The sequence below is a fragment of the Catharus ustulatus genome, chromosome 2 (genome assembly GCF_009819885.2).
Source record: "Catharus ustulatus isolate bCatUst1 chromosome 2, bCatUst1.pri.v2, whole genome shotgun sequence".
Lineage (NCBI taxonomy): Eukaryota > Metazoa > Chordata > Aves > Passeriformes > Turdidae > Catharus > Catharus ustulatus.
The window spans coordinates 109,150,025-109,163,364 of NC_046222.1; the positions used below are offsets into that span (position 1 = coordinate 109,150,025).

General features: G+C 38.2%; 1 protein-coding gene across 1 annotated transcript in view; it reads right to left on the reverse strand.

The window, feature by feature from the left end:
* The window catches only part of MAP3K15 (mitogen-activated protein kinase kinase kinase 15), an 86,445-nt gene that overhangs the window by 45,356 nt on the left and 27,749 nt on the right, over positions 1–13,340 (reverse strand). The window contains exons 2-4 of the mRNA XM_033052336.1: positions 12,322–12,461; positions 8,958–8,981; positions 50–243 (exon numbers count right to left, since the gene is read on the reverse strand). Of these exons, the coding sequence (XP_032908227.1) occupies positions 50–243; positions 8,958–8,981; positions 12,322–12,461 (358 nt within the window). The remainder of the gene's footprint in view (positions 1–49; positions 244–8,957; positions 8,982–12,321; positions 12,462–13,340) is intronic.

Here is a 13,340-nt window from a genome sequence, read left to right on the forward strand (position 1 = left end):
TCAAAAAGAGACTATTAAAGTTCTGGAACTGTATGTGTTGCAACATTACCATGATGTAACATGGACATCCTTGAGAAGGCTGAGAAACTTGTCCACCAGTGGGACACAAAATGGCCCCAGGATATTGTCCCAGCTGGGCTGCATGTACTCAGAGGCTCTTCGTTGGGCATCACTTTCACAGCAAAAGTAGTCAGCACAAGGTGTGACAATGTATGGAATAAAATAATAATTGCCACTTGAAGCCTAAAATAAAAATAGGCAGAGTTTAGAAAACAAGTGAAAGTAGAAATATACTTGTGAATATAAAGAAACGTTTGAAGACAGAAAAAACAGATAGAGTAGTGCTGGTGTGTAGGAAGTTTTAGTGCACTGTTTAACACAAGATTTGCATGCACTAAATTCAAGGAAATTTGTGTGGAAAAGTTACAAATATTAACAAAGCTGATGAATAAGGATTCAGGTCTGCTAAGTAACTATGCAACCAAGGTGCTCAATTTTTCCTTTTGATGTAATGCACGGACCATAGTAGGGTCTGACAGTTACCAACTAATGTTCTGTTCTCAAATTTTTGGCTTCAGAGATGTGCTTGCATCCTCTAAGCTTGCCCTGTGCTACGAAAGATATGATACAGAGCTCCCCACAATGAGAGAAATACAGAAACACAGACCCTGGAAGGATTTTATAGAGATGTTTAATCCAGAGGAGCCTATGAAACATCTGCAGCATGCTGCCATCAAAAACCTAATCAACCTAACCCTAAAACTTTGAAATGTTTTGTAACAGATGTAGGACTTGTAACATAAAATTCCAGAAGTAAAACCCAAAAAACTTACTATGCCCCACAAAATTATTAAATACAATCAAGGTGCTGAAATAGGTGAGGACACAAGAAATGCCCTTCAGAGCCCAAAACCAGCAAGTTCAGAGCTTTCAGTCCTGATTTCAGCTCCAGAAATCAGACCACTGGGAAGGTTTCCACAGTTGGGAGAAGCACCTGTATCCCGTTCAAGCTATGACAATTCTCTGCTGTTTAAAAGGAAGGTGAACTTTATACTTGAGGGTAACTAGATGGGAGCGCTGAGGCATAGATCAACATGATACACCTGCCATGACAAACTACCACTTGGAGATACCCTGGCACTGAACATGGACAGAAAAATCATACCTGTCATTTTTTCATATCATCTTAACATGTAGAAAAGCCATAGCCATTACAGTCACCTTCAACAATGGGAAAATGCTGAGATGATGAAAAGAATGGATATGAAGATGGCACAGTTTTGAATGTATCAGTAAACTAGACAGGAGAAACAGATTGTTCATGGGAAGTTAAAAACATAGGGGAGAGCATGCAGTTACTAAAACTACAGATAAAAACCCCCTGTGTCAGTACAGCCTGCTGTTGATCTGAGTGAGGGTTTAGAATTTTAAATTATTTCTAACAGATAAAGATCGAGTACTATTCCTTCCTTACAAACCCTAAGTTACATTATCCCTGTTGTAACAATATAATTATATGTTGGATTGTTATGTTTACTTCTTACCAAAATCTCAGAAAAACTGCAACCCAAGCACCAATATGGTAGCACAGTTTGGTCTCAGGTTTATTCAAATAAACAGTAAGTTCACTGCAACACCAAAGCTGCTTGTCTATAAACTCTATTCTTAAACCTGTAACAGCAGATTAGCTGCAATGAAAAAGGCCCATCCAATTTGAAAAGGCGAAGTATCTTGAGACGCAAAGTTATAAATTGAAGAACCAATTACATTTTCAGAAAAAAAACAATTACACATGTGAAACACTGTATTAATCTTATCCTCAGACATTGTATTGTTATCCAGCCAACATATCATCTATTTTACTTAGATTCCTTGAAGCCTAAAATAAAAACAATTGTTTTACTTGAGTCATGCTATTAATTTTGCCACTTGCTCAAGTACCAGGAATGCTTACGCCCTCTCACTAAGCAGTTAGAAGGAAAATACTAAAATGATAGTAAAGGAACTGCATTCACTCCAAGTCATCACAAGCTCCTGAGTGTTCAGGGAGTTTAACTCACTGTGGTCTTAAGTATTATGGTTTTCACTGTTGAATTCTGTGACATCACATTCCTATCCATCTTGCCATATGGGCATGTATGGCCAGGTTGTGGTAGTGGGAGGCCTTGGGGGCTACAGGGGTGGCTTCTGTGAGAAGCTGCTGGAAACTTTTTCCATGTCCAGCAGAGCCAATGGCAGCCAGCTCCAAGACAGAGGTGCTGCTGGCCACGGCTGGGTCAATTAAAAATGATGGTAACTCCTCTGTGACAACAGATTTAAGAAAATGGTAAAAAGTTATTGCACAGATATAACTGCAGTCACAGAAGAATGGTGTGAGACTGTATGAGAGGAGACACCAAGGTCAGTGCAGAGGGAAGGGCAGGAGGTGCCCAGACGCTGGAGCTGAGATTCCTCTGCAGGCTGTGGTGAGACCATGGTGGAGCAGCTATGCCCTGTAGCCCATGGGGATCCACAGGGATGCAGAGATCCACCCACAGCCCATGGGATCCATGGGGATGCAGAGATCCACCCACAGCCCATGGGGATCCATGGGGATGCAGAGATCCACCCACAGCCCATGGGGATCCATGGGGGATGCAGAGATCCACCCACAGCCCATGGGGATCCATAGGGATGCAGAGATCCACCCACAGCCCATGGGGATCCATGGGGGATGCAGAGATCCACCCACAGCCCATGGGGATCCATGGGGATGCAGAGATCCACCCACAGCCCATGGAGGGCACAGGGATGCAGAGATCCACCCCCAGCCCATGGGGATCCACAAGGATGCAGAGATCCACCCATAGCCCTTGGAGGAGCCCCACACCACAGCAAATGGATGTCTGAGAAGAGACTGTGATGTCATTTGAATCCTGTGCTGGTGTGGGGTCCTGGAAAGGACTTTGCAGAGCCATAGATAGAGGAGTCCAAACTGGAGGAGGTTTCCTGGTAGGACTTGTGACCCCATGAGGGACTCACACTGGAGCAGGCTGTGCCTGAAGGACTGCACCCCACGGAAGAACGACCCATGCTGCAGCAGTTTGTGAACCGCTGCTTGAGGAATGGACTCACATTTGTGAAGCTCATGCAGAACTAGCTCCCATGGGAGGGACCCCACAGTGGAGCAGGGAAACGACTCCTCTTGCTCAGCAGTGGGAGAAACAACCTGTGATCAACTGCCATAACCCCATTCCCTGTCTCCCTGTATTGCTGGGATAGGAAGTGGAGTTTGGAAGGAGAGAGGGCTGAGGGTAAGGTGTTTTTAAAGTCTTATTTTACTTACTATCCTGCTCTGATTTTGTAACTAATAAATTCAATTAACATCTCTAATTCAAGCCTGAATTGCCTATAATGGTATTTGCTGATTGATCTCTCCCAGTCTTTAACTTTTTATAACTTTTTTTTTTTTTAAAATAACTTTGTTATATTTTCTCTCCCCTCGTCTGGCTGCAAAGGGGAGTGAGAGAGTGGCTCTGGTGGGTGCCTGGCATCAAGCCAGGGTCAACCCACTACAGTGACTAAGATACTATAAACTTAAAAAAAAATACTTCCTCTTCTAAAGTTGAATAAATGTGGTATTTTTATGTAAAGACTGTGAAGAGAGATTATCACAAGACAAACACTTTAAATTTCCGGGATCTAGCTTGCAAGGAGTGAGTACTCCAATCACCTTGAAGGAAAGACCCTGCCAAGCACTATTCTTAAATCATTCTTATTCATTTTTACACATCCAGAAACACAGGGAAAGAATGGCATATCTATTCAACAAAAGCAGATTTAAAGTGATACATACTTTGCCTATTAGATTACCACTGTGGTATTCAGGAGGTACTTGAACACGAAGAAAAGCTTTGAGGTTGGCAACCTACTCCAAATTGAAATAAAACAACAAAGAGGAAAACACCACCACAAAACACCATAAGACGACACACATGACACATGAATAAAGAAATAATTAAAGAAAGAAACAACAGAAAATGAATATAGATATTTACAGCAATACTATATTTACAAGGCAAAGAAAACAGTTCAAAACTTTGGCATTTCTCTTATCTAGCTTATCCTTTGTATTTCTCTTATTTACATGATTTATATATCTATACATCTCCTTGTGTCATCATTAAGATGTTTCCAGGTCTTATTTTTATGAATCTGTCAGATTTGTTATCTGATTAGTTAACTATAATCCAACCACTACATATTGCCTGAGATGGTAACATTTCCATAAAAACTTTCACACAAAAATTTTAAAAACCTTAGTTTTCACTATCTAAAGTAACAGTGCCATATTTCATTATTAAAAGCATTTAAAGTAGCATTTACTCAGTTACCCCATTGCCTTTGTATTATTATCCACCCCAAAAAAATTACTAATTCAAGATGTCCCTGCTCTTTCTTTCTCTGCCCTTTTACAATATCTTTTAACTCTTCTGCTACCTCTTAAGAAATTTATCATTAAAAGACTGTATCATTTAAACTTTTATATATTGAAAAAATAATCAGAAAATAAAAAATAGAAAGTTACTCTGCAAAAATACTTCTTTGGATTATTAAGTTCATATAATGTAATCACACTTCATAGTCTTGGCTCTTATTTCAATCCACTGGGGCTATTTAACTGGAGTATATGTGTCCAAATGCCAAATATTTCTATTTAGTTTTCTTAAATGTTCACTGCCTTGAAACAGAATATGCAGTCTAATTTACACAGCTACTGAAACCTCTGAAGAAACTTTCTGCCAATTACAATAAAAAAATGATTTTTCAACATAAAAATTCCTTGTGGGAAGGATAAATTGCAATCTAGTTCCCTTTAGATCAAGGGGAATTTTTGCTAATGACTCCTCCATGGCCCAGCCATTATTCACTGCTTACTATAAGAGCTGCTACAGGATTTCATGAAAAATAACTATTTAAATCTGTAAAAATACTTCATCAGGCCCACAGGCCTAAGTATACAATGATAATAAACCTTTTGGTTTAATAACCAGTCTACTTTTCTTTAAATACTTTCCCTAAATGAAATTAACAGGCTTAATAAAATTTCTTTAGGCATATTATAAATTAAAGAACCACTAACTAGAGTTTCCCCTTATGTTCTGTACTTGGTATAATAATTTTTCCATAGTGGAAAGTTCTAGTTTGTATTTTCAATGCCTCATTCAAATAAATTGAATGGATCAAAGTGTGCATCTCAAACTATGTGCAACCAATCCTAGAGCTATTGCACAAAGGACTGCACATTTTGCTTCCTGACTCCAGAAGTTTTCTAAAGCCCCTTGTTCACTCAATCTTGAACTTTTTTTTTTTAATACAATTTCCTAAGATCATGTAGCAGCAGATGAAATTTCCTTTCTTAAAAAAAAAATCAAGGATGGCAAAAAAAATTTTGAATCAAAACAGAAAAACTTCCCAATGAATTTTGTCTATTGCATTGGTTTGGGAAAGGATTATTTTTTAAGCATATTTTGCTTTTGAAAATCCTTGAAATATCATTAATCCAGTAAATCAATGTTTATTTGACATCTAAAGAAACTCCAAAGCACAAGCATTCTCCATAGGTAATTTTCTTTCCTCTGCCCTTCAGTCCATTTTTCCATAATGGCACCTGTTCTGCAAGACTGTATATTTGCTATTTATTTTATTGATAAACATTTTGACAGAAACTAGGAAGCTGTGCAATCTTTATTAAAACTAACAGAAAGGTCCTTAAAGCTCAGAGGAGCTCTACAGAAGGAAATCTAACTGATGGGACACAGAATCGTGGTCTTGAATTTCATGCCAGGGAAATTCTTCCTTGGGAACTGAACTCCCATAGCCAATAATTCTTTCCTTTCACATCCAAGTATGCAATAAATTATCAATACAGAATTTCAACTACTTGTTAGGGGAAGTCAAGTAGAACTGAATCACATTCCTTCATCTTATCTGTGAAAACGCATTCCTGGATGGTGGAAGGAAGTTCTACTCACACTCTTTTGTCAGACAGTAAGCTATTAAATTTCTCAGGCTCACACCACTGCAGCTTGCTGCTGTATAATTTTCACTGTTAGATCAGCTATACTCAGGCCAACTCTCAGTTGAATTGCTGACTTTTTTTCTCTGCATTGTTTTCAGCTTCATGTCCAGTTTCCTTGCTCTTGCCTCCTCCTCAATGCTGAATTAGAATGATGTTTTCTCTACAAGGAAAATAACCATTCTCTTCAAGGCTGTCTTGTGATACACAAAGCAAATCACCCCAATGACACACTAGACATTTACCTGCTCTGCAACTTCAACATGGCTCCACATCTGTTCTATGCTACAATTTTTCTGCACCTTTGTAGATGATGTGAGATTTGTAGAATAAATAGGAAAGGTGAGGGCAGGGAAACCTCAGGGAAAGCTCTAAGCAGCCAGTCCAGAAAGTTCCACTCTTGCTGCTGGAACAAAGATGTGCTGTGTCTGGCAACAATCTGAGTTGTTCCCCTTTCCTTACATACCCTGCAGACACATGGACACAGAGCCTGTAAAACATGGAGAGGACTTCTCCTGCGATGATATTCCTGTGGTTACCACTGGGCTGCAGGAAGGCTTAGGAGATATCTATGTACACAGTCCTCTTTCCACCATGCCTCCAGCCCCTGATAAAAAGTGTATTTAAGCTCTGCTATTCCACAGTTATGGCAGAGGCATACCCACATTTTTCACTTAGGACAAGTGAAAGGAAAACACAAAGCTCTACTACAGGAGAATTAACTGTTGCATCTAATATCCAGCAATTAAACTGGAATGGTTATCTACCTATATATTTGACTGGACACAATAAATTCATGCCAATTATGTACCTACTTAACAAGCACAGCAACCCTGATCAGCAATTCTCTTCAAACATTGTCCATACAGTTGTAAGATATTTAACCAAGCAATGAAGCAGTGGTACCTTATTGGATCAGTGGTAAATTGCAAACCTCTCATCACAAGGCACTGGATTTGAAAGGAGGGAAAGGCAATTGTCTATTTGAAGTCAACTTTGACTTAAAAAACCATAGTTTTATCCTATTAATTATTTAGCTTGCTTGTGAGTTTGTTCTAATTTTTGAATAAAAAATACTGATAAAAGAAAGAAATATGGAAGCACATTTATCTAATAAAAGAAGGTATGAATAACTTCAAATAATACAAAGAAGTCAAGAATCCATACTTGGTATTTAAAGTCATTCATTTTTTACCTCACTGTATTTTACTCACATTTTATTTCCTAATTTAAGCACTTGAAGCAAGTGGGTTAGACAATCTCTCCTTTTAAAGGAGGAATCAGGATCCTAGTTTAGGGATGTCTCCCTGTTCCTTCTGCTAGCCACAAGGTGTTTACAAGTCCAATTCCAGACCCCACCATAAAAACCATGTCACAAGAACCAAAGGTATGAAGCTGAGACAGGAGAGGTTTAGGTTGGATATCAGGGAAATGTTTTTCACCCACAGGGTGGTTGGGCACTGGAACAGTTCCCCCAGGGAAGTGGTCACAGCAACTGCCTAATGGAGTTCCAGAAGGCAAAATTGTTTGGACAATTTTCTCAGCACATAGTGTGACTTGGGGATGTCCTGTGAGGAGTTGGACTCAATGATCCTGGTGGGTCTCTTCCAACTCAGTATATTCTGTAATTTTTTCTTTATCTTTTCTTTCTTTATCTTAAATCTTTTCCTCTCTTCAGTGTGAAGAGAAATACCTGCCTTTCTGAGAAAGAATCTGCCTAAAGAAAACACGGTAGGCTGCTAGTCTGATTGCACTGGGTTGAGTTTGCCACCCTCCCCTTTGTCCTTTACTCTATTTCTGGTATTACCACCAAATGGCTCATTCACAATTCTCCCTCTTGCTCTGGAAGGGAGAACACATGCTCCTGAAATCTTGGTCATCCACTAGTTGATGGATAGTAGCATTCACAAGCAAATCTGCCACAATTTGAGTCCACCTTCACAGAGCCAGAGAGTTCCCACCACACAAGTCAAACTTGTGGGTTCAAAGATCCCTGCGGCAGCCAAGAAGGATGATCTGCATTTATATGTGCTAAAACTGATCTATCTTTAGCCTGTGTGGAACACTGGGGCCAAGTCAAAACAGCAGCTCAAAATAAACTGCTGTGACCAATGCATTTTTTCTTCTAGTTCTCTTTAAAATTACTATCAAACTCAAAGACCACTTCATTATTTTAATCCTGCTCAATACTGTTTAAAAGAAAATAAAAATGGTGAATGGGAGGAAAAAGAAAGGATAAATGGAAATGTAAAAGGTTTGTAAATTAAAAACAACAGTGCAGAGGATTTAATGAAAATAACCACTGGTATGGTGTGAACTGTGGCAAAATACACAACTATATAAGATACTGTGGCATATTTCAAAAAACCATAATAACTCCTACATTCTATCTTGTTCCCAACTTGTTTGGCTCTACTTGCATTAAGTTTAAGAATACTTTTACTTTGGGAAATAAGCTTTTCTAAGAAATAATAATTTCTAAGTAAATTTGTAAGTTAGAGGACAGGCATACAGAATCCAAAGCTGTTTGAGGTACAAAAGTAAACCCATTAAGCATCATGAACATCTACATTTGCACAAATGGGTGATAGTGGTAGAGGGGAAAAGAGACGTCAAATTTCTGACTTGATATATTAGTGTGCCAATCTACAAATAAAACTTAGATTTACTGGCACTTTTCTACAACTTAGAAAGGAATTGGTAAGGAAAAGTAACTTTAAAATCTAGCGTTACTTTGGAGTGTTGACAAATTTTCCAAAAGTTTGAATTATAGATAAGGTAAAACAACTGCCATTAATCATACAGAGTATATGTAAGCTTGGCAGCTTTGGTATTAGAGTTGCTTCAAATGTAGGATCTTCACTTTGTGTTTTAAAATGAATGTGGATTTAATACTTACTGTGTTTTTCTGAGATACCATATCCTGTGGGGGGAAAAAAACCAGATAATAGAAATGTTTATTTGTTTGTACTGGTAATTGTTATTTCCAATAAAAAATCACTGCTATACATGCATACATACATACATACATACATACACACACACACACACGTGTTCTTCACAGCATAATCCAGATTTCCTGCCACAGTAAATTCCCAGCAAAGGGACAGAACAACATGAAGAAGAATCTCAGAGTTCATGTAAGGAAAAAAATCAACAATTCAGTGAATAAACCTACTTAAAGAAGCATTCAGAAAATGAAGGAAGTTGTAACTGGAGTTTCTCAGACTGGGCACACCCAGTCAGACTCTGAGCATCTGTGAGACAAAAGCATTCAAAGCTGGAGGGTTTTTTCTCTCTGAAAGAGTATCCTTCAGATACCTAAGCCCCTTTCTTACAGCAAAATATTCCTTCTACACCTTAATTCTTCTCACCTCAAAATCTAACAAGAGATAATGAAACAATGAAGAAGATGATAAACAAATGGGCATCAGACCTCAGAGACTTCCAGATGCTGTTAAGCAACCTTCTCTTCTCTTAGGTGATGGATTACACGTTCAATGAACACTGATTGGTCAAACTAAAGGTTCTCTAGGTAAGCCATGCTACAAATATTAGACACAGACTTGTCTCTAATCAGGGTTGTCAATATAATTGAATTAAATGTGCTCAGGCAACCTGAGATGATTCTGCTTGAGCAACTTCATATCTGACAGCCTGAAATCCACTTGGACACCACACACAATGATCATGCTCATGCACCCATTTCCTCAACAGCAGGTAAAAATATCAGGGCGCATTTAAGAAGTAAATATGACTCTCTTGAAACCCAGATTACATATTCTTTTATATCCTCAGAACCAGGTTGTTGTTGAAAGAAAGTTGGTGAAACTGAAGAGACAACTCTGGTGACAATTTCAGGATGGCTCCTAAGAGATAAACTCTATAAAGTCAGGTTTCCAGAACTTCTCAGCTCTTCAGCAGAAGTAACAGCAGTAACATCAATACTGCCTTTATAACACTCAGGCTGTGCACCACTTTTAAGAACGTGCACAGTAACCTAGGTCCAAGTAAACTAATACAATTCCGAAGGGAAGTGAAAAAACCCTGGTCAAATTACCCATAAACTTTAGAATAAAGAAAGAAATAATCGGAGGGTCAAAAAGGTACTAAAACTTAAATAGAATTTCTAATTAGCCTAAACTCCTTAAGCTCAATACAATACTTCATAACAAAAGTGATGGAAGGCTTAGACATCTGAAATATTACATATCTGAAAATTAATGTCTACCTAGCCAAGCAAGTATCTCCAATAAAGCTTTATCTACTGCAGTTAAATATCTTTCTCAATAGGGAGAAATTAACTCTTCTGAAACTATCCAGTACCTATGATGTAAATGTGTCATGAGTTGCTCTTTGCTGAAATATGCCATGAACAGTCCCTGCCTGCCTTCTGAAGTATTCCTTAGAAAGGTGTATTAGCATATTTGAATGCTATCCAACACTAAACTGGAGCTCAATTGCTGAAAAGAAACCAATGACAAGAGGAGGACTGAACCCTGGCTCAGTGCCAGCTTAAACCATTTGATACAGAGGTTGGTTCCAGCAACTTAAATCAAGTCTTGTGATCACATCTAAGATATGCTGTGGGCTTATTTAGGCCAAGGAGGTTATGCAAACAACTGAGAAATGAGTAAGATATCAGTGCCACTGACAGTTCCTAGAAGAAGAAAGATATTAGGCAGATCATAGTTTTTCTAGCCTTAAGTGACCTAGACCCATTCTGGTGTTCCTCAGTCCCTAGACTTGAACTTTACATTATTAGAAAAAAAAGGCTTAGAACTGACTGTGCAAAATCTTGCTAGTTCTGGCAACAACCAGTCTGAACATCCAACCACAGATGGATGTAATCCTGAAGATTCTTCAACACTCCAGTTATGGAACAGGGGCATGAGTATGAGCTTGGCATGAAGTGCAGAAATCAAAGCCAATATTCTCATTGGGCAGCAACAAATAGAAAGCAACTGGCCTGTGCTTCCCAGACTCAGGCACATCCTTGGCAGAACCAAGTTGGTTCAGAATGTCCAAGTGACAGCAAAAAGGAAGATAAAAATGTGCAAATGAAAAATAAAAATTTCATGTAGTATTTCATGGCAGTCAGGTATATTACCAGAAGTGGATGAAAAGCTGTATGCTTGCTCACCCTGATTAGGTAGATGAAGGAAAGGAGGGCATGGCAGTAATACCTTAGCGTGTATCTATACAGATCATTCCACTGAGCAAAGAGTGTGACAGGCTCCAGCTTTGAGCTCTTGGGACTCACATGGAATGTGAGTGCATATGTGGACATGAAGAAAGGGAAGCATAGGTTATAGACACATGAGAGTAAAATCAAAGACATTGAGAGCAGAGAAGAGGAATGAGAAGCTGTGACTGAACAGAGATCTTCTGGGGAAAAAGGAAGCTTAACATTCTTACAGGATCAAGAGAGGATGGAGAACTCCAAAAATTATTTTTGGACACTAATGGTGTGAAAAAAAAGCAAAGTATCAAGGGGCCATAACTCAAAATGAGGAAAAAACAACAAAATATGAACAATGCTTCTCTCAGTGAAGATACAAGAAAATGGATGATATTAAAAGTAGCAAATGATACAGAGGAGGACAAAGTCTAAATGTGATGTAAAATAAAGAGAATCTGCACTGAAAAAAGGCAGAAACGTCCACAATATATGATTTGCATCCAGAACAGTAATTTCAGGACTTAAGTGTATAGCATGTATTATTCTACTATAAAAATGCACAAAATATGAAGAACAATGAACAATAAAGCCCTATAAAAAGATTTGGTGAGGATGTCTTTTCCTATCTTCAAACAGCAATAAAAAGGAGATTCTAGTAGTCTTAGCTAGTCATCATCTAGGGAATACAAACTTCATCTGACAAGAAGTGCTTGCATAGGAGTAGGCTGCAATACAGTCCTTGCTCAAGTGTCCTTATTATACAGGCCATACTTTTTTCTTACATGTACTCTAATTAAAAGAGGGGAAGGAAGGAAAAAAATCAGACCTGCACTCTCAATTCCAAGTCTAACCATCTGAAGCAAAATTAGTACCACACTATGGATCTTTTCTTACAAAAAAAGCATTTATTTATTCTATCATTACTGTTTTCACTAATAGTTGCTTTTTCTTATCAGGATTTAATTATATAGCTATCAAGAAATTACATTAAATACAAGTTTCAGAAAAACACAAGCATCTGTAGGATCGGGTATTTAAAGATATTTCTGAAATGAACCAGATTGTGAAGTGAGAACCTTACTTTGAGAGACTGAGCAGTGTCAGCATCAGTATCATGGTAAAGAATAACATTATTGGCCATGTCAAAGCTTTCACGCACGCCAAGGTGGTAGAACAGTGATGGTTGCTTGGAAATATCACTCATGTCCACAACTGCAACATCTGAAATGAGAGAAGTGGAAAAGAAGAGAGAATGCTAAAAAAATAATGAACTTAAAGCCAATTTTATTCTTACATGGGATTTAAAACCAATCCTGAAATTACACACACACACTGGACAGACAAAGTCAACATTTTCAAATAAGGATCATTTTCTCATAAGAGAAGTAAATTTTACCCTTCATATAAAAGATAAGAGCCACTCATGAAATTATCACAGCGTTATATTAACTGGGAGGCTGAGGTTTACCAATCATGCTTGAGGCTTTGAAACCACAGCATCAAGAATGCCTCCAGTAAAAAAGCAATTTTGCACTTGTTCCCTGGCAGCATGAATACCCACAGGACAGAAGTTTCAGATATTCAGGATGGAACCGCTAAAAATAATGTAAATTAGAAAAATAGGTAAAACTGTGAGACCAAGTTTATTTGAAGAGGTTGAGGTTTGAAGGATAGGAAATTCCTAAAGAGTAGAAAAAGAAATTACTCTGAAAATTGACTCTTAATAGCTACAGGTAAAATGTTCGAGATGGCAGTGCAGCAATGAGGGAATTCAATCACAGGTAGCCAAAGCAAGAATTCCACTGCTCTTGTTTAGTGTTCCAGTCAGAAATGAAAGTCAGAAACACAAGTAAAAGCATTTACATCTGTGCAAGATGAGCCATACAGAGAGCTAAAGACAAATATCCCATATTATGCAGAACAGTTGAGATACAGAGAAAAGATTCTGAGTTCACCATTTCGTTCTCATATAGACCTAAACAGTAATGCAGGAAGAAGGGGCAACTGGAGGACACATAATGCTGAGTTTTATTTCTTGATCCTTATATCCTATACATTCCTAAGAAAATTTTACTTTAAAGCCTTTTAGAGGTCTGTATC